General features: G+C 41.0%; 2 protein-coding genes across 5 annotated transcripts in view; one reads left to right on the forward strand and one right to left on the reverse strand.

Annotated features, from left to right (window-relative positions):
* Positions 1-237: 237 nt before the first annotated feature.
* Positions 238-4,322, forward strand: agr1 (anterior gradient 1). Of its 2 annotated transcripts, none has more exons than XM_070838617.1 (8): positions 238-333; positions 938-1,056; positions 1,147-1,210; positions 1,745-1,797; positions 2,545-2,621; positions 2,985-3,048; positions 3,689-3,772; positions 4,141-4,322. In XM_070838617.1, exons 2-8 carry the CDS (start codon positions 960-962, stop codon positions 4,188-4,190), a joined length of 489 nt encoding a protein of 162 aa, XP_070694718.1. In that variant the 5' UTR covers positions 238-333; positions 938-959; the 3' UTR covers positions 4,191-4,322. The 2 variants fall into 2 exon arrangements, with proteins under 2 accessions (XP_070694718.1, XP_070694719.1); XM_070838618.1 differs by having other exon boundaries at positions 269-298.
* A 10,366-nt stretch (positions 4,323-14,688) lies between these two features.
* Positions 14,689-20,357, reverse strand: part of adarb1b (adenosine deaminase RNA specific B1b) — a 103,245-nt gene continuing 97,576 nt past the window's right edge. For all 3 annotated transcript variants that reach the window (XM_070838246.1, XM_070838245.1, XM_070838244.1), the window contains 3 exons: positions 17,572-17,753; positions 15,737-15,915; positions 14,689-15,556 (listed from right to left, as the gene is read on the reverse strand). In XM_070838246.1, coding sequence (XP_070694347.1) covers positions 15,380-15,556; positions 15,737-15,915; positions 17,572-17,753 — 538 coding nt within the window. In that variant the 3' untranslated portion in view covers positions 14,689-15,379. The remainder of the gene's footprint in view (positions 15,557-15,736; positions 15,916-17,571; positions 17,754-20,357) is intronic.

Consider the following 20,357-nt stretch of genomic DNA (forward strand, 5'->3'; position numbering starts at 1 on the left):
GGAAATGCCACAAGAGTTAAGGTTGAATGTTGAAGAGATGTCACTTATGACATTTTATGTATGATTTTATTATTTTTGATGTCACACACAGAGAAACCACATGTTGATTTTCAATGATTGCCAGATCAGTATCAATCACTCTGTATCACTCTGCACTCCGTGTCTTAGTTTCAACTTTTCAGCAGTGCATGTGTTTCAGGGAGTGATTAGTCTGCTTTATTTATGGCAGGCTATTAGACGTACCTGTTTGGCGAGTCCAGTTAGACAACGCACCTTAGAAAAGAGACGCTCCAGAAGAGTAAGTCCACATGCTTGTTGCTTCCTGCTGTCAAGGTAAGACATCTAACCTCCTATACGGGACTTCAAGGGACAGAAATACTTGAATTATGAATCACGCTTACTATCAAAGTTTTTCTTAATTTGAACTAGATGCCTCATATGAAAGCTGGTTACTGAAAATGTTGTATATAATGACGGGTTTGGGAGACTAAGTGTTTTAATCCTGCTTTATAGTTTAGACACAGTAATGGCACAGTGATGTATTGTGTCGATTTTTGTTCAGTCAATACCAAGAATCAGGCACAGTGCAGTAAAAAACTTGCATGTTGATTTTCAGTGCAAAAGCACGTGATTATATATGCAGAATTATAGCTGATATATTATATCATAACATGGTAGCAGCTAGAGCTTTTAATTATAATGCAGACTTACAATGAAGATAACTTGGGGGATTCTTTAACTGCCTCCTTGACGTTGCTATACAGCTGAATCACAGCCTCTTCAAGCTTGCTTGGTGAGTCAGCATTGCAGAGGAAAACATCAACTGCAGATATCTGTACAGTGTTTGATTAGCAAACCCTGTGATTTCAGTGGGTCAAAAATCTGTCTTTTAAATCAATGAATTTCACTCTGATCTAATGGTCAACTGTCTCTGCAGTTCTCTGAAAGGACAGGAAGTGATGCCTCGCTGGGTCTTGCTTGCTTTGGTCTTTGGTCTCTGTGTCCATGGCGGTGATCAGGAAAAGGAGAAAGCGACTTTTCAGTCCTTGTCAAGAGGTGGGCTTGAGTTTGTGTCACAAAACATGCAAATGGTCATCATTAATGGAACAGTGTGCCATATTCATTGGTGTTGACCTCCTCCTGCAGGATGGGGGGATGGTGTCAGGTGGGTCGAAAGTTATGAAGAGGGCCTGTCGAAGATGATCAAAAGGTAAGACTCTACGCCTCAACAACAGCCTTGCATTTTTGTTGGTTCTGTTTGGATATGAGATTTGACTATAAAAACAGAATGTAAATGGGTGAGTGCAATTTGTGCACTTGTTAAGGTTAGGCATGCATAAGAATTACTATCGGCCAGTTACATAGACAGTAGAGACTTGTTACTAACCGCTCCTCAAAATACTGCTTTCTAATTATGGATACTCAGCAACAGTTGGAAAAGAAAAACAAATTGTGAGGTTCACCTTATATATACTGTATGTTTCTATTGTCAAAATATGCATTCTGTGATGATGAGGTCACTAAAATACTACATAAAGCAGAACTACATCTGTTATAGTGGAAAATAGTACCATCACCGGACCACAAATGCCAAAAAACGACATTTTAGTTGTCATTCCTCATTAAAATCTGGCATGGGGAGATCTCAGGGATGGTGCTGTGCAGGACTGCATCCACATCCATTATTGTGCTTAATGTGTTGAGGAATGTGTTGAGTTGTTTCTTTGTGGTTTTGCTCTCACAGTCAGAAGCCCCTGATGGTCATCCATCATCAAGACGACTGCCAGTATTGTCAAGGTACTGCAGTCATTCTGTTTTGTTACACCTCTAAAATATTACATGTAAAAATATAGGCTTGCACAGCTTGTACTGTCCATCTAACCCAGACTTGGGTTTGGTTTCATGGGGAACACAATGGGTGCGTTCCTTAATACCTGCCAAGCAGGAAATACTGCAGGTTTGGGATTATATTCATTAATCACACAGCTGGTTTCCAGGAAATGAGCTCAATAGAAGTCTCCACTGGTGTTTCTTAACACATAAACAGTGAAGACCACCTGGAGGGCATTATCTGGCTTTCACTTATGACTTTTGTCAGCTTTGAGGAAAAAAACTGAATATTTTGCAGGCAGCCTTTGAATGTCTGAACACACCAGTAGCCTGTTCGGTTTTTATCATATTTACTATCTGAGGACAATTAAAATAAGATGGGATTCATACATCTGTAGCTTTTTTACAGTGTGTAATCTCTCTAAAAGAAAGTGGATACGGGTGCTCTACAGACTCCACCTGCAAAACTTGTTCCTAACTTGCCCGGCAGTCTCTGTGTCTGAACACAATCTGTGACGACTGGAAAGACCTGATTTACACCACATTTATCGACACACACTCGAGCTTACATGCATTCCCTTTTGAATTCTCAAAGGTGGGCTGCAACCACATACAGTTTTTGGAAGCATATGAAAATATTACTTTAATGAATTCTTTAAAGCCAGTTTGTTTTTATTGAGCTCAAATCTAAGCTAACCAGAATTATTTCAACAGACCTGAAGAAGTCATTTGTTGCTCACAAGTCCATCCAGAAAATGGCCAAAGAGGATTTCATCATGCTCAACTTGTTGGTGAGTACATCAGGCATATACGAAGAAACTTTTTGTCAGCATTGGGCAGTTTATACTTATAAAAATTGCAGCAGGAGGTCAAAAATATTAATGCTGAATATTAACCCTTTGAGTATAGCTTTAAGGATTTAATTTTATCAGACCGAATGCATTATCTTAGCACTATGTGAGTTGATATTCAGTGTAAATTAGTCAAATATCTTAAGGTAAATGTACACTATAACAATATCAGGCATAATTAATGGTAGTAAATGGTGAAAAAGTAAGAATAAAATGGAGAAGTAACCATCTGTTAAATAATTCATACACTCTTTGTTTATACTGACTAATTTCTGCTGTTTACATCATTCTTTTGTTTTACAGGAAGAGACTGAGGATACAAATCTAGCCCCTGATGGCTACTACATTCCCAGAATCCTCTTTGTTGGTAAATTCTTACACCATTTATCATAATACAGAATTGATTTAATCAATTAGTCCAAGCAGACAATCAGAAGAAAAAATGTATTTTTCTAATGGTCCTTTGAGATCAGACTTGGTCAAAGGGCCAAACGTACTTACTGCCCTCTAACTCTCACTCATCACTATCCCACCTCAGGAGCTAAGAGTGCATTTCAGCCCAGGACTGGTTTTTGCATCTTTTTGGGACACTCAAAAATCTCACAGCAGATTTTAGCAGAATAAGAATTCCAACATAACAGTTGGCACAGTTACGGAGCTGATGAGAAGGAAAGGAATAAAGGCTAACTGACTCAGTAGTTATGTATTCTTAATGATGGTGTGGGAAGTGTTGGGGAAAGTAGGACTGAAAGTTCTCTGAAGTTTCAGTTCTAAATAACCACTTCAGTCCTAAATAACCACTTCTCTGGCTGTTCACCACACAAATTCTTACTGAAACTGACACTTGTCGTCCGTTTGTTTCTCTGTCTTTCGCATAGCCTCACTGTCTCTCTTTTATTTTCTCTTTCACCACTCACTCTCCCTCTTTGTCATTCCACAGTTTCACCTCTCAGTCATCGTATAACATTGATCCCTCTCCTTTATGTGCGTGACATGTCGTTCTGCAGATCCATCCATGACCGTGCGCACAGACATTACAGGAAGGTACAGCAACCACCAGTACGTCTACGAACCTGATGATATGGCACATTGTGAGTGACCGTCCACCTTCAGTATTTCAACACAGATGCCAAACTGTATTTGTGAGATGGGCCTGACAGAGAGAACAAGGGGCTTCATGTGGGTGTTAGTGAGGGGCTTTTGCAGGAGGGCAGTTCAGGAGGTGGGAAATGCTTTAATTTAAATGTAAATCAATTTTTTTTCTAACTCGCTATAAACTCTTGAGGTAAAAATCACATATGCACCAAGAGTCAAATGTGCTTGTTTCAAGCAAAGGAAACCTAATATCTGAAATGTTTCCACTTAAACTTGATCAGGCAGTTCTAGCAGTGAGTCTTTTGTCAGCAAGAAACAAAAATCAATGGTCTTAAACTCAAATGCGTCCTCTCTTCTTCAACAGTGGCCAGTAATATGGAGAAAGCCAAACTCCTGTTGCACGCTGAACTCTAACGTGGCTCAGTCTGACATCTGCCTTCCCTCCATCCTCCGGTCCTGCTGGGCTTCCTGCTCAGTGGTCGGCACTGAGATGTTTACAGGCTGTTCAGAGCTCAATAAAACCAAAATAAATGTGTACGAAGTCGAGTCAGTTTTTGTTTTAACATTATTATTATTCCTTTAAACAGAGTTGTTAAGTCATTTAACTCTTTCCTCCCTTTTTATTGATATTGAATCAAAGACTGGAAAACACAAAGAACATGATGAACTTAAAGCATTACACTAGAAACATGATTTTAAAGAAACTGGATGCAGGTTTTCAAAATAACTCTATGGCTGTTTTTTCCATGTGATAACAGCGGGGAAATAATCTCAGTGGACATTAACAAGAAAATGTAATGAAGTCTCACAGATAGTGGCCTGTTTTAACCACTAGGTGTCAGTATAATATAAATAGTCCTATGACTGCACTGAAATCACATTTATACACATTATTATGCATGCTAATTAGGGCATTATTTAGGTCTGTTTGTGTGAATTATATAATGTCATATTTAGAGCATAAGCAAAGGTGTAATTACTGTATGTAATTACATACATCACACATACAATCCACACTGTAATCTTATTTGCATTGTATAACAGACGGTTTATCATCCCGTTAGTGTTTTCTGCTGCTGTGCTGCTACAAATGAGCTTTTATTCTTGAAGATGTTGTTTCACATGTGCTCATTGATTTACTGTTCCTGGACAATTATCAGAAACCATATATTTGGTGTCAGGCTGCATCTCTGTTCTTCTTGTTAAGTCGTCCTCCATGACAACTGCAAAAATACCATTTCTAAACAACCCAGGCCTCGACAGAATGGGACCGCGCAGCGTTGCCACAAATAGTTCAGTTGCAGTTTTCTGCTGTCACTGCTAGGATTAATGAGCTGTTTTTAATTGTTATGGCGTCATGCAAATTTTGCGGTGAGCATTCTTGTGCCTTCACCTTTTTGGAAGAAAAGTAAGCTTGACTTGCACAGACACACATCAGCGGGAGCAGCTATTGTGCAAACTTGCAACAGTGTCAACAAATACTCAAAACCTTATTATAACTAAGATATATAACCAAGATGCATCCTGGAAACCCATTTATCTTGCATTTCTTTGTATTCGGAGAAAAGCAGAAAACAAAGAAACATTGTAAATGGGTCAGTAAGTTTTATTCCTCAACATTATTTTTCCTGAAGGAACTGATCACTGGGAAAAGATTAAATTATTCACAATTCTGTTCCTTTTTCACAGCATAGACATCTGAAGCAGTTCTGTGCCTGCTTTTTCCTCATGTTTTTCAGATTTCTGTCTTTCAGATGGACCCAAGATGATTCGTCAGAAACTCTCAAGATTTTCCAACATTTTCCCCCCACCACTTTCCTCAAGAAATAGGTTTCATAGGCTTACGCTCCTGAGTTCATAACAAATGTGTTTTCTACTCAGACCTTCCTATATCCCCGGCCTGATACTTCCCCGTCTAGCTCATTGCAGTGCTATTTCAGTGCTGTGTGAAGGAAATGCTGCTTCCAAAATCCACTTCATACCTCCAAAAACCTGTCATATTGCTTCAGGAACATGAAGTACGTCTACCATTACTTGACAAAAAAAAAGCATTGGAAGAAAAACTGAAAAAAAAACTTAGGGGAAACTTATTTAGAGATATTTACCAAGACAACCTTCCTAAAAGAAGACATGTGGATATCTGATATGTCTGACACACACACACACACACATAAACAGCACATGTTTGAAGGCAAATGTAAGTCCACGTATTAGTGTGTGTTTTTACATGCCTAAACTTTGTCTATGTGACATCCCAAACACTCCCACCACAAGCCAAAGAGGTCTCATTGTTTTCCTATGAAATCCTTTTCTCCCTGTGTTCAGTCCTAACCTTGAATAAATGACTCAGGATGCCAGCGTCAAATTTCAGATAGCATTTCTTCACAGACACACACACACACACACACACACACACATGCTGAAGGACAGTGTGACAAAAGGATGTGCTGTCTCACAAGGTCTGACTTTATGTGCAAGTTTAAGATGTGTTCATCGCAGCGAGAAGGAACTGAGGCTAACTCATATAATGTGGATGTTTTAATTTGTCTTATTTAACAAGTGAAAATAAAATCCATGAAGATGTGTGAATCTTAAAGGACTAGTTTGACATTTTGGGAAATAAGCTTGCTTGCTTTCTTGCAGAGAGTTTGATGAGAAGGTCGATACCACTCTTGTGCCACTGTGCTAAATACGAAGCTCCAGCCAGGAGATGGTTATCTTAGCTTAGCATGAAGACTGGAAACAGGGCAAAGGGGTAGCCCTGCTCTGTCCAGCTGTGAGAAAAATCCACCTCCCAGCACCTCTAAGAGCTCACTACTTGACCAGTTGCATGTGGTTTGTTGAATCCTACAAACGCAAAATTGACCCATTGTGGTACTGTGCCGCACTATTTCTCTACCTTCCCTCCTTCCTTTCCTTCCTTCCTTTCCTTCCTTCCTTCTATAAATTCTGTTTAGCTTGATTGGTGGTGCAGCTGCAAACAACAGCTATCTGAGGTGACGTCTGCAGGTCCTCCCATAGCAATGACTGAGACAGATTAGGTTCCCATGTAGCCCAAAGAAAAGGGAAGATGCCTGCTAGTACAACTAACTCACAGACGCTGTAACTGGACTAGGAGTAACATGGATGGCTCTGATGTACAGAAGTTGTCCTTTAACTAATTTACTACATGAAGTCACACCAAAGTGGCATTTTATAAACAAAGAAAATATACAGAAATATTGTGAACAATGCTGTCAAACGCACTCACACATACACACACACAGGTCCAAGGTTCTTCAGTTTGACTTTGGCGGTGACAAGGGCACTGGGCTATTAGTCCTTGTTTGCACAGTGCTTGGACAATTTAGCTATTCAAATAGAGCCGCTTACTGGAAAACAGCTCCTTAATGAAGAGTTGGCCAGGTAATATGCCATAAATATATTATTTTATTCTTCCCACACACTCATAAATACACATTGCCCGTTCGTATATAGATCCATTATGTACACCTATACATATGCAAACTTAAATGCACACAGACACGCACACACTCCTCACACACACACACATGCAAAGGCAGACTGATTTTATAGTGTGTTCTGGAGGAAACTGGGAGCAATTTTCGCCACGTAAATCAAAAAGGTCAAAACGCAAATGTCAGCTTTTCCGCCTCCTTCCTTTTTAATTATTCTGTCAGGTTCAAAGAGTCTTCATCAGAAAGGAGCTGTTCTGACAAAGGAAGGCCTGAGCTCACAGATAAGCTCAATCGGCGTCTCCTCTTGACACTTTCTTCTCTATACTTAGCCTATCTACACTCCTCTCACACACACAGCGACACTTAGCATTACCTCAAAGTAAATTACATTGTATCAGGATGAACTCGGTGCCGAAGAGATGGTCTAACAATTACCAGCTGACTGCGGTTGTTGAGTCAATTAATTTACACTGTGGGGTGTCTGCTTGTGAGCGGATTTTGAAAACTCAGTTGGTACAAGATTAAAGTCCAGTATTATTGGCTCAGATCACACGGAATTGAGCCACTACCAATTTAAGGATCTGCTCTCAGTTATGCTGAGGTAGCTAGATAACTACAACTACAACAGGAGGGTATGCTATTCTAGAAACAAAGTCACTGGCCTTTGAAAAGACAGAAGTTTTGTGGCATTTCGCATTTTCCGCATTTCAAACCAAAACAATTGTGTTGTGTCTCCCCTCCCATTCCTCCTGTACACATCCACTGTCTGACAGCCTTTTTTAGCTTTTGTGCGTTTGTGTTAGCTCAGTAACTTAGCTGAGTCTGTCGCTGAGCAGCAGCTCTGACTCATTATTCGGGTCAGTTAGGCTGTGCTACGAGTTCGCTCAACAAATGGTTCGCAGACTCACACACATACACAAACAGGCACACATGGCCATCCCAACGGCCAAAAACAAAGAGCAGAGAAGCTAAAACACATACAGAGGGAGTGGGACTTAATTCTCTGAAACTCATTAGTTTCCCAAATGAAAGCCACAATTATTTTTCATATCTTCTTTTGGACTTTTTAAAACATCAACATTTTGGCCTAACTTTTCTCTGTCTTTCTCAATATTCTTGTATTCATTGAGTGTTGTCAATAGTAAATGAAATAAAAAATTCACAACACAAACAGGTTCATGGTGCAAAAGTGCAACATTCCTCAACAAATCAATAGCACAATAGTAATACATTTTTCATTTTTCACAAAGCACCTAATGGAAACTGACAGCAAATACAAACCGTGACCCTGAATTAAATAGTTTATTTTTGTGACCCAGCCGCTTATGAACATACTGCATAAAGCAAACATGCCACTGGATCAACGGTCTTAATGTAATGTAATGTAAAAATTTGCTTTTTCTTGTGATGACCAAATGTTTGGAAATCACAGATTATTAAAATGTAACTGCCCGCTGCACTAAAGGAGAATAACCTGTCTTTAAAAAAATTCTGTCTTATGCTGATATGATAGTTGGGACCTCAGGCCTGAATCTTTTGCAGTCTGTCCTGCTGCTGCTCATTATGCTCCTCTCTCACTTTGCAGCAGGAAGCATCCGTCTGCGTTCCACTTACATTATTTGCCATCATTTTTCAAGCATTTTCCTATTTTATTACGAACTTTTAATGTTTTTTTTTCATAACCAAACTTTACTACCAAACAAGAGTTTACAGCTAAAACTTTCTACAAGTTCTCCATCATTGTACCTCACTGCAGTCTGCCAGTGCAGCCCAGGGGATATTATATTATGAAACATGTTAACGCCTCAATGGAAATGCTGACTTTATTTTTCCGCTTATAGACACACTTCTACCTAGAAACTCTGTTCACTTGTCCCTTTGCCTCGGACTCAGTGACAATGGGTTTGACGCTATCACACACGCACACACAGACACACACACACACAAGGTCACAGAGGAATTCTAACCAGTGAATAACAGGAGGCTGGAGCCGGCCGAGGTGGTGAGCGGTCTTGCCATGTGATTCGCCACATACATCAACTCTGTTGAGCAGAAAATTGAAATGGAAATGCAGGCCTTGAAAGAGTGTGGCTCCCATTTACCCCTGGACCAAAGCTAATGATTTGTCATTTCTCTCAGGGGCACAAGCTGCTGCCCTCGCTCTCACACTCATACTGCACCAGAGGGCCGGGCAGCCTCACCATCCTCTACTGTCTACAGAGCACTCTACGTATTTATATGTATGTGCATGTGTATGTTTCAGCTCCACATTTGTACTGGATACGGTTCCTGTTGAACTCAGATTTTAGCATGACGATTTTGTTTACAGAGAACTGGAGTCAAATTATAGAAATCTGTTGGGATGCATCTAGTAAAACATGTGAATGCTTTAAATATTTATTGAAATATTTAAAGTACAGCATCACAGATAAGCCACGAAACTGTACAGTCAACTGCGTTCATCGGGTAAAACCAGGGTTCAGTAATAGAATTAGGAAGTCATTTTTTTTTACCACTTTTGTACATCATCAGGATTCTGATTCAAGGAAGTTGTTTCACACATTGACTTAAATGTTTTCCTGTGGTTTTAACTCCACCTAGCTAATATCAAGCACATCATTACAAGCCGATGAATTATTTGACATGAATACTTTAGCTGAGGCATTTTGCTGTGCATGGCTGCTGGCTATTGTAAACGGGATACGGTGTAAAATGTAGCACTTGTACCCTGGTAGATGTGCTAATATTAATGTTTGTGTAAACAGCCGCGCAGCTGTAAAGACTCAGCAGATGGGTTTTGAATTATTGAAGACCAGAGAGTTTCTAAAGTGTTTTGGTCTGAGCAGCGCTCGCTGCCTTTTATTACTGTTTAAACCTTTTTCTCTTCATGAGCCTTCGTCATGTCAAGTGGTTGAGTTATGAGCACAAGGGCTTTGTGTTCAAAGCAAACTTAACGTGTGATTTATTAATGATGGGATGGCAGGGTGTGCTGGATTCAGAGCAGACACAAACACACTGGCATGTTGGAAAATATTCTCTGTTGAATGGATGCTCTCCATGATTTTTACCTTTTCCTGTTCAAAATTCCAGACTTCTTCTCTCACTTCACTGACTGAATTTGAGGATTGCTTGAAGGCTGGTGGTCAGGTCATGTTTTAAAGCACAAAGTAACAAAGAATTGAGGATTTTGATATTATAAATGTGCTGGTCATCACATCTCATTTTTTTCTTTTTTATTAAGTGTCAGACAATCAGAACGTAAATGTACAGTTAACACACACACACACACACAAACACACACACACACACAGAAAACCTGGTGACATGACTGCACTCCCTGTGTGAGCTGCAGATTAAAACCAGCAGTAAAATGCACGAGACGCTTCCGTCTGACTAATCCTGCCTCACCTTGAGTCTGACTGACATCGCACGTTTGCAGCTTGTGTCTGTGAACAAGCTTCTCTACTGAACATGGAGTTTGACAACTACTCGAAATACATTCATGATATAGATTTCACTGTGATTATTTGTGTAGCTGATTAATAATGTTTAACATTTAACAATGTGATTGTTATATATTCAACCATCTGACTGTTATAATGAACCCCACCATCAGCTGTAACATTAAATCAAATAATATGGTATATATATATATATATATATACACATTAGAATGCTTTGAAAGGGACCATTATGCCCAATGTTTACTTATGTACTTACTGACTTTTACTTGAGTCAGATCTCGGATGTAAGACTTTCATCTGTAACTGTAAGTATTTCTACACTGCACTATTGTTACTTTAACTTAAGTAAAATCTAAGAGTACTTCTTCCATCACGGTAGGTATTTTCAAAATGCTCCGAGAAGGTTTTCTGCCAAAACACATACACGATTACTGTTTATTAAAGCCCTATTACTTGTCTTACCTTTACGTACAACCCACACTGTTGCTGATTATCGTTCCCTTTAAAGTTCATTCTGTTCTGTGGGTATGCATCCATAAGGTGGTGGAAAGTCAATCACTGTAAGTAAGATTTAGAGGCATTTGGCACAAGTATTTATGCTACTTTATACTCCAACTATTCCTCTTTTTACACCACTTCATTTATCTGTCAGCTAAAGTTGGTAGTAGTTTTTGGATGAAGATTTTACATTAAAAAAAAACACAAGCTATAGGATAAACTATAATATAGGATAAGATAAGCTACAAAATACAACAATTTGGTAGAAAATAAACCAGTGGCTCCCTTCCAAAAAAGTAATATGTCTGGTTTTGATTAAATAAATGTTCAAGGCCCAAAGAGGTGAAAAAAATTAATACAAAATTGTGTAGCAAACTCCCTTTCATTCATCATCAGTCATCTCATCCATCATTATCTTGTAACCCTTTTTGAAGGGGCCTGACCACTTTGTTAGGAGCCACTTAGATTAAACTACCTAGTTATAGAGGAAACAGTGAGAACACCTCAGCCTGCTACATCAGTAAAATACTGCTTAAGCGTTGATAGAAGACAAATGCATCTCTATTTGAGGTGCATTTTGCGGATGATACTTCCATACATTTATTTAGGAATGATTTAGAATGCAGGAGTTGTATATTTTTACAAGATCTAAGTATCTTTCTCCTCCACTGAGGGCATCCGCTTACATCATCGCCCAAAAGCATCGCGATGATGATGCAATTTATTTCACTCACATGCTTTTCGTTCAGTGCAAACAACACACAGTTGAGACATGTGGACCGCTGATATCCAGCAGTTTGACTTAAAGCATCTTACATGAGGCAGAGTTTCTCTCTCCTGTACGTGTTCCTTCTAATGTTGCAGAGCAGACACACAGAGACAGACGCACTGACAAGAAAGAATCCCAACCATGTGCAAAAGTAAACTAAGAACTCTTTTATTCTTTTTTGTTCATGTTATATATTTATCTTTAGCATTTTTTAATTTTTTTTTCTCTACTTGAGTCCTTTAAAAGTTTGTCATCATGCTAGGTGCAGCTTCAGTGTTGGTAGGACATGCAAGGTTGTGGATTTTGTCAGTGGAGGTTTTTCACACATCGGACAATTGGAGAAAGGGACAACGGGGAGCGGTTGCTCTCAAACCCTCGGTGGACTAACCCCCCCACACCCCTCCCCACCAAAAAAAAAAAAAAAAGAAACAAAAAAGAAAAACCCACAACATACGCAGCTGCGGGGAGCGGGGATGGGCCGGGGGCACCGACCATCATCGAGGGTTCACAAAGGGTTAAGCAGAAGCAGTTCAGTTCTTGCTGTGATAGTTACCATCCAATCCATAAACGGGGACGGTTTCATATCATGACATCATCAGTTGACATCTTTAGTGCAGTCAAAAGAAAAGAAAAGTCTAGAAGCAGGCAGTCTTTACAGGGGAGATATACAAAAACGAGAATAGAAGAGGAGAAGAACAAAGACTGGAGGAGCAGAGGGGGAGGGAAACCTCATTCAGACTCCTGTTTGTGACGGGCTGATGTTAAAGGAGACATCAGGAGTATTGCTTGTGACTCTGATCTGGGTCTACTTGTCGGGGCGCTGGATCACAGAGTTTCTGTGATTTTTTTTGTTGTTTTTTTTTTTTAAACCAAATTTCAAGGTTTCTACCTTCAGCTCTGGGAGATTCTCTTTTCCTGCTTTTCTAACACTGACTCATAAAACAACCAAATATAAGTAAAAAAGGTACATATATGACATCACACGTGCCAGCTGGTGGATGCCACTTTTAGCTGAGGCACCTTACAGTGCATATTTTTTTTTTTTTAAACATCGGTGGCTACAATGGGAATGAAGCCTGCTAACCCCGGCAGTGTTAGTGCCATGCTTTATGGTGCCCAGTGAGTCACAGAGAACCACTAATACTTGGGAACATTAACATCTTCACAATCCCAGCGAGAGGGAAGTCAAAGAGAGTCAGAACAGTTCTTAGGATGGGATGAACTGATTGTACAGGGAACAGAACTCGTCATTTTTGTCATTCCTTATATACACGGAGCTATTATACTGCAGCAATAATGATTGCAGGTCACAATAAACACGTGGCCACTTACAGCTACAGATGCACTAAAGAGGCCTGACAATTCAGTTTCCCCAATACTGAATGAATACAGTTTTTGTACAAATCAAAAGTACATTGTTCAGTGGATATACAAAAAGCAAATAGTAAAGGGTTGATTCCAAAAGAAAAAAAAGTGAGATATTTAAAAAAAAAAAAAAACAATCCTTAAAATACTAGGGCAGGAACACACATGGACATCATCATCTTTGGTGAAGATTCCACAGAGTATGCTTGAAGACGTTTGAACACACACATAGATTGCACGCACGCACACACACACACACACACACACATACATTTCCTACAGCTGGGAATAGGAATTCACTGCAGTTACTTATGGAAATATGTCCTCATTTACACCTTCAGAACAACGAGGACATTTATGCACTCAGGGTGTAAAGGTGGCAGGTCGGATCACAAAGGTCTTCTTGAACTACGCGGCTAACGTGTTTCTGTCGATGCAGAAGAGACGACGACGGCGATGACATCACACTGTGACACGCTCGGTTGGATCCAACCGGTGGAGCTGATCAGATATTAGCATACGACTTGTGAGTCTGTTCACACGAGGGACTGCATGTTACTTCGCTGTTCCTCTTGGTGCTTCCAAGGAGAATTATGTGGAGAGATTACAACATGTTTTCATTTGAGACTATCACTGCAGACTGGCATAATGTGGCATCAAGCATTACAGTACAAAGACCATGCCTTCTATTAACAGTTCAACTGACAGCTAGCACGGATCCCTGCCACAAAGTTACATAGTTACAAGATCTGAGAGGTCTGTTTATGCTATCACTATATTTTCACTGCAGTATCATTACCCATCCTCAAATGCCCAATCTTCAATCAATCGAGAAAAACAACAACAAAACAAAACAGTCCCCCCCCCCCCCCCCGAAACAAAAACAGACAATCACAAGAAATCTAGAAAATAGAGACAAAGATTCAAAGCTGCCTGTGGAGGAAGATGCTGGCATTCATTCAAAAATCATTCACTGAAGGACGCTCTCCACCGCGTTTTCCGCTCTGTAGGCCTCCCAGTTCAGTTCCCATGCAAAGCCATGGCTTAGATCGAGGAAAAATACAACGTGCAGCACCTCCCAAAGCTTGTCCCAAGACCCAGGCGAGGGGAGGAGTCGGGAGGGGAGGGGACGGATGGGGGAGGAGGGGGAGGTTGGGGGGTACGATGCTTTCAACCTGACCCCCCGCCCCCCCCCCTGATTGGTTCAAATATGTGATGAGATTGACATAAAATAACTTACAGAACATGTGCGTGAATGAATGAGCAAGACAGAAAGAAAATCAACAGGACGCCTGGGCTGTGTGTTTTTTCCAGTCAGGGAATCAAACAGGACCACGATATTTTGTAACATTTCCATCTTTAATACAGCGGCTAAGAACATGTAGTCTCATCTAAGGAACGGACCAAATCACACACGTTAAATGTTATATAGCTATTTATGTTCTCTTTCTTTTAAGTACTAGATTTACATCCTGAAGATTTATGCATCTTTAAATTAAACGTATTCATAGTTATTAATTTTAGCAAGTATATCTTTTTTTTTTTTTTTTTTAGGTCCATACACATTGGTTTTAGTGAACAACGATCCTGTGTTTCTAGGCTACACTTCACCCTAAACTGGACTGCACTCATCGATCAAGAAAAATACACAAAACCATATAATTTTAACTTCCACATCTATGGCATAAAAACACAATTTCTCTGGGACACATAAAAAACTGAGTGGTGTAAAAAACAGAAAGAAAAAACAAACATGGATTCCAGTTTTAAAACAGAAAACAAGTAGATGAAAAAACACCATCTATTAAAATGAAAAAGTAAAAAGTCAAGATGATGAGAAAAGACGATGAGGCTGAGGTCGTCTGAGGAATGACAATGATGAGCTATGGATGGGCTGTCAAAGTGCGAACGCTTATTTGCGTACCGACACATGGGACGGAGGTAAGTGTCTCTGTGGGCTGGTTGTTAATAGGGGGCGCTCTTGCTTTCAGGCCTGGGTCAGGGGGGAAGGAGTTGGGGGTTTAGGAATCCCTTGGTCCCTTGACTCCCTCAGGAGCTGAGGGTGAACTGGTCTTGCTCAATGGGTTTTTTGACCCAGGCCCCCAGGCCGGCCTTGTGGAAGGCCTTAATGAGCGCCTGCTTGGCAGAGTGGTACTCTGTGGCTGCCTGCTTGGCTTCATGGTAGGAGCTGGGCTTCAGCATCTTGATCAATAAGATGGATGACAGCTGAAAGGGAGAGAGAAAGAGACCAGAAGTAACCCGACTGCACGATGAACCAGTAAAATGTGACCAAAACAACAGAAACAAAAGGCCGCCCACACCACAGGCGAAGAGGACTGCCTAACGAGCTACGTTATGGCACGGACCGAAGTGCTTCCAAAAAATAACTGGGCGCGGCGTATCTACCTTGGAGTGTAGGCGCACCCAGCGGCTGTAGAGGGCGTGCTTGCAGAGACGTGAGGCGCGACCCATGTCGTCCTTGCCTGTGGTTGCGTTGATCACCTCCAGAGCCTGGTCGCCCACCGTCCAGTTCACACTGAAGTTGGGTGCCTTGCCTGGCTGCCTCGCCTCTGCGTTACTTATACCTGGGATCAAAGACAACGGGGGCCAGAAAGTGAGCAGCACACCAAGCCGAATATCGTCGCTGGCCAAAGAAAACCATGAATCACTCAGTCGAATGATTGTACGATTTTCAGATAAACTTCGGGATTAAGAGTTCTTTCATGGGTTGGGAAATTTCTGCCACCTCCTCAGCTAAACAAAACATAAGAAACTCAGTGGATTACCAAGAAAATGCCTTGTCACAAAGATGAAAACAAGACAGTTTCCTTAGCTCACGAGGTTTTGGAAGAAGCATTAAAAAAACATAAAAAAAAAGGTAAAAAATGACTTCAAGCATTCAAGCAGAAAAAGGACTGTGCCAGTAATAAGATAATTATTTTCCTTCCACTTCCTCCAAAGCTTCTGTGGGAGACCCACAGGAGTGATCCCCCTGCTGCACCACTGCATGGATGTATTAAACAATGGATGAGGCATCCAAACCTGGAAGCCCATTCTTTTAAATGACAGCTGCTCCCACAGCTCTAATATCTTGAAACAGCAAGTTTGTTCCTTGTTTTTTTTTTTTGTTGTCCATAGCGAGCGGAGACAAAATACCATCCACGGAGGGGGACTCTGAGGTCAAAGTCTGTGCTCTTCCAGCACACTATGGGGCATCGGCCTCCATTGTATCTGAAGCATAAATGGGAGATATATGGATGCCATAAATCTCCGTGCCTTGCTCTGTGTGTGTGTGTGTGTGTGTATTAAGCTCCTTGGTTCCATTTGGCAGCACTTGTGGCAGAAGATGATTTAAAGGGGATGAAATCCTCACTGCTCTAACGCCACAGTGCTTCACCGCTAAAAACTCTCTAAAGCGGAAAAGGTTAATAACCCCGTGCTATTATCTCCTTTATCCGCAATTTAGACCCGAGAGGAGGAGCGGGAGGAGCTGCATAAGGCTCCAGGCCCTGTGATATGATGCCCCTCGTCGTCCCCCGAGATCTAAAACAATGACCACAGCCTCGCTTCACCTGTTTGAATTTGAATGTAAAAGTAGCCTGACTGGCTGTCTGTATGCACAATATGAGAAGAATAGAGAGTCTAGGACCCCAAATTCAAGTATGAACTTGAAAATGAGCACAATATATCTCCTTTAAGCAGCGTCTCTTGTCCTGGCTGTTGTAACTGTAACTGTAAGGTGTATGTTACGTTTTATAGACTTGTGATATTCATATGAAAATGAGAGGGAGCAGTGGTGGGTAATGAAAGACCATAAACTGTGTTAAAATGTAACATTTCTCACAGGGAAATTTTACATGCTATTGTTTTACAAAGTCCTCTGAAAAATAAGAAGACACGGACTGAATGGTACATCTAAAAATGGAAAGTCAGAAAAAAAAACTAAAGAGGAACTGCAGGAGTCCTGGTCTATATGACCTTTTCAAAAGGTCAAGTCAAGGCTGAAAATGTACGCAAAAATGATAAAGCTATTCAAATTCCACAGGAACGAGGTAAATGTCAGCTCGGATCGAAAACAGGGGAGAACAGAGATAACCGTCTTCCTGCTGTGAACTGACCAGTGAGGTGGAAAAATGTGTTAGATTACAATCCTTCTCGTTGATTGTTTAGACAACTAGAATGTGACTGGCAATGATTAACAAGGAGATCCCCTCAAAACCAGAGTTAAAGCAGACACTGACCACTGAGCAGAGGCCTGTTGAGGGTGAACTGCTGGGGCAGGTCCTCGATGTCTGCGATGCGCTGGTACATGGCCCTGGAGAGGTGGTCGGCATGGTAAAGGCTGCCAAGGATGATGCTGGAGAAGTAGATCGGCTCCGTGAAGTAGCTCATCAGAGAGCCCTGGATGCCCACCACATTCCACCTGCAGAGGGAAAACACACGCAAGATTGGTCAATGTGGAACAGGAGCTTATTTGTCAGGAATACGCTGTTTTAACTGCATTTTTGTGGTGACTGTGGAGAAATCTTTTAAAATAATGTTTTAACTCAAAACACACACGTCCATCGGGAGGTCTGACTTCCTGTCCGTCATTTAGATGTTCGTCAAATAGTCCCATCGGGCCAAATACCTGGGTTCACTTCACATTCATAACTATCAGACCACATCAATTTACATTCGAATGAGTTGCGCACCTTCATTCCATAACAACCAGCCTGCTGCCACGATCAGCAGACAAAGCTGTGAGCAACAGCACACGCCATCTTTTCTGCCAATATCTCAATTTCAGTCTAGTTTTAATTAGAAACTGTAAACTCCTCATCGTCTGTCCCATGAAAGTGTGCTTCAAAAAGCACAAATGACATGTAGAAATGATTGTAATCAGCCTAACCACGCCTGGAGACTGGGCTCCAAGCTAAGAACTGTGCTGGCAAACATGAAAAGGAGAGAACGTTGCTTAAGCACTGAAAAGTTCAGAGACTGAATGTACAAATAAATATGATAATGTGTTGTGTGCGTAAGTGGAGGCGCGCACACAAACAACCGTGAGAGCAAACTGTATTAGTGCAAAACAGGCCACTGTAATCCACCACACAATCACCCACAATCCTACAGTTGTGTACACTCTGGGGTATCCAATTTCATCTCCTGCAAACTTCTGTGTATTTCTATGTTGTGTCATTAGCCATCTCTCCCCAGTCATTTTCCCATTGACATGCTCTGTGAAGCATCGCCTGCCCACCCCACTGAGAGAGGGAGGGAGACACACACACACACACACACACACACACACACACACACACACACACACACACACACACACACACACACACACACACACACACACACACAGGAGGTGCTTTATGAATTGCACCTTTCTTTTTTTTTCATTTTTCAATCTCATCATTACTTAATGCTTCGGCGGTATTGCCTTTGTTACATTCATGCCAATAAAGCTAATTGGGGTAGGGGGAGGAGACAGTGGGGGAGAGTGTGAGGGGTGAGGGAAAAAAAAGCAGAGAGGAGAAAGATGAAAGAGAGAACGAGAGGGTATATGAAGGGAGAGAGCAAAGTTAGATATAGATGAAAGACTTATACTCTAAGGTTTTATAAAGTCCAAAACCAACAATGAGCTAGAATCCCTACATACCTTTCCCTACACTCTCTGTGGCCCTCAGCCCCACACTCACTCAGAGCTGAAACATAAACCTTTAGAAACAGGTCACAAATACATCGTTTCAGTTTTTAGAGGCGACATTATTTCCTAAAACAGCTGGGCACTGTCATGTTTCGCTATGGTCACCGAATGAGGACTAAATAGTGCATTTGTTGGGAACTATTTTCATCTGTGGATTAACACATATTTGGTATATTAGTAGTAGGCAACAGGGCTGTGTATGTGGGATTAACTAAAAAAAAAAAAAAAAAAAACACAACTATGCCCATGTTCACAAAAGGAGAAAACATTGTGGCAACAGTGCAACAGTGTGCCTCCTGTTTTTTTTTTTTTTAAATAGTTTTTGGAAAACAAAGGCACCCAGTGACACAAGGAATACTGGTAGTTTGTAATTTTGTTGGGATTTGTTGATATGAAGAAAAAATATTGATAATCACTTGTCTTTATCCTTTAAGGACCCCTGAGCGCTTCTCATTCTCCCTTTCACTTCAGGCGGACTTGATTAAGAGTGTGTGAAATTACCAACATGAACTCAAAACAATGAGGAAAATACAATAAGACCCCAGGCTAGTCAGACGGACCATTGTTTCCATATGCAATATTCCCTGTGCATGTGTGTGTGTGTGTGTGTGTGCGTGACTTTGTGATACTGTGTGTGAAACTGTGGGAAGACGAAACGAAATCTCCGAATTCATGGCTGCGAGCAGCACAGCGCACATTCAGCATTCTCTGCCGTGCACAAAGTGCAGTAACACGCACGTTTTTTTCAACGTAACAACAGGATCACACAAACACACTTGAAAACACATGGACACACACAGTATATTAAAAGAACCACAAAACAAGAAAGCACACATGTATTTTGAGGTATGTTTTCAGAAGCATTCAATTTCATTTCCGTCAAACATCTCTGTATTTCTACTGTTGTCCTCTTACTCAATATCACTCTGTGTAAATGCACACACACACACACACACACACACACACACACAAGAGAGCAGGACACAAAACAAGTCAGAAAGCCCGCATAATCAGGTGTTAAAGAAATAATGACAGTAGGAAACTTGACAAACAGAGAGAAATAACCCATAAGAGCTTTGCCTGTTGGCTAATGAGCTCATTCAAATAGCTGGGAACAACAGACACTGAGGGAGGGAACTGCTTGTTCCCGCTGAAGCCGTGGGGCTGGGCATGTAATCAAAGGAAAATGAGAGGAGAGAAAACAATGTGTAAGGAGCGCACATTACGAGCATGGTCAAAGTATGCCAGGCAGTTGCTGTATTAAATAGCAGCCCCGCGGCTAACAATCACTCACACAGGGACAGAAGCAGGTGGGCTGCAGATTTCCCA

This window comes from Pempheris klunzingeri, chromosome 10, assembly GCF_042242105.1.
Source record: "Pempheris klunzingeri isolate RE-2024b chromosome 10, fPemKlu1.hap1, whole genome shotgun sequence".
NCBI lineage: Eukaryota > Metazoa > Chordata > Actinopteri > Acropomatiformes > Pempheridae > Pempheris > Pempheris klunzingeri.

Coding starts and splice junctions, on each gene's coding strand:
- agr1 (XM_070838617.1), top strand. CDS start 960: ATGCCTCGCTGGGTCTTGCTTGCTTTGGTCTTTGGTCTCTGTGTCCAT. Junction 2,622..2,984: donor TCATCATGCTCAACTTGTTG/GTGAGTACATCA, acceptor TTTGTTTTACAG/GAAGAGACTGAGGATACAAA. Junction 3,773..4,140: donor ACCTGATGATATGGCACATT/GTGAGTGACCGT, acceptor CTTCTTCAACAG/TGGCCAGTAATATGGAGAAA.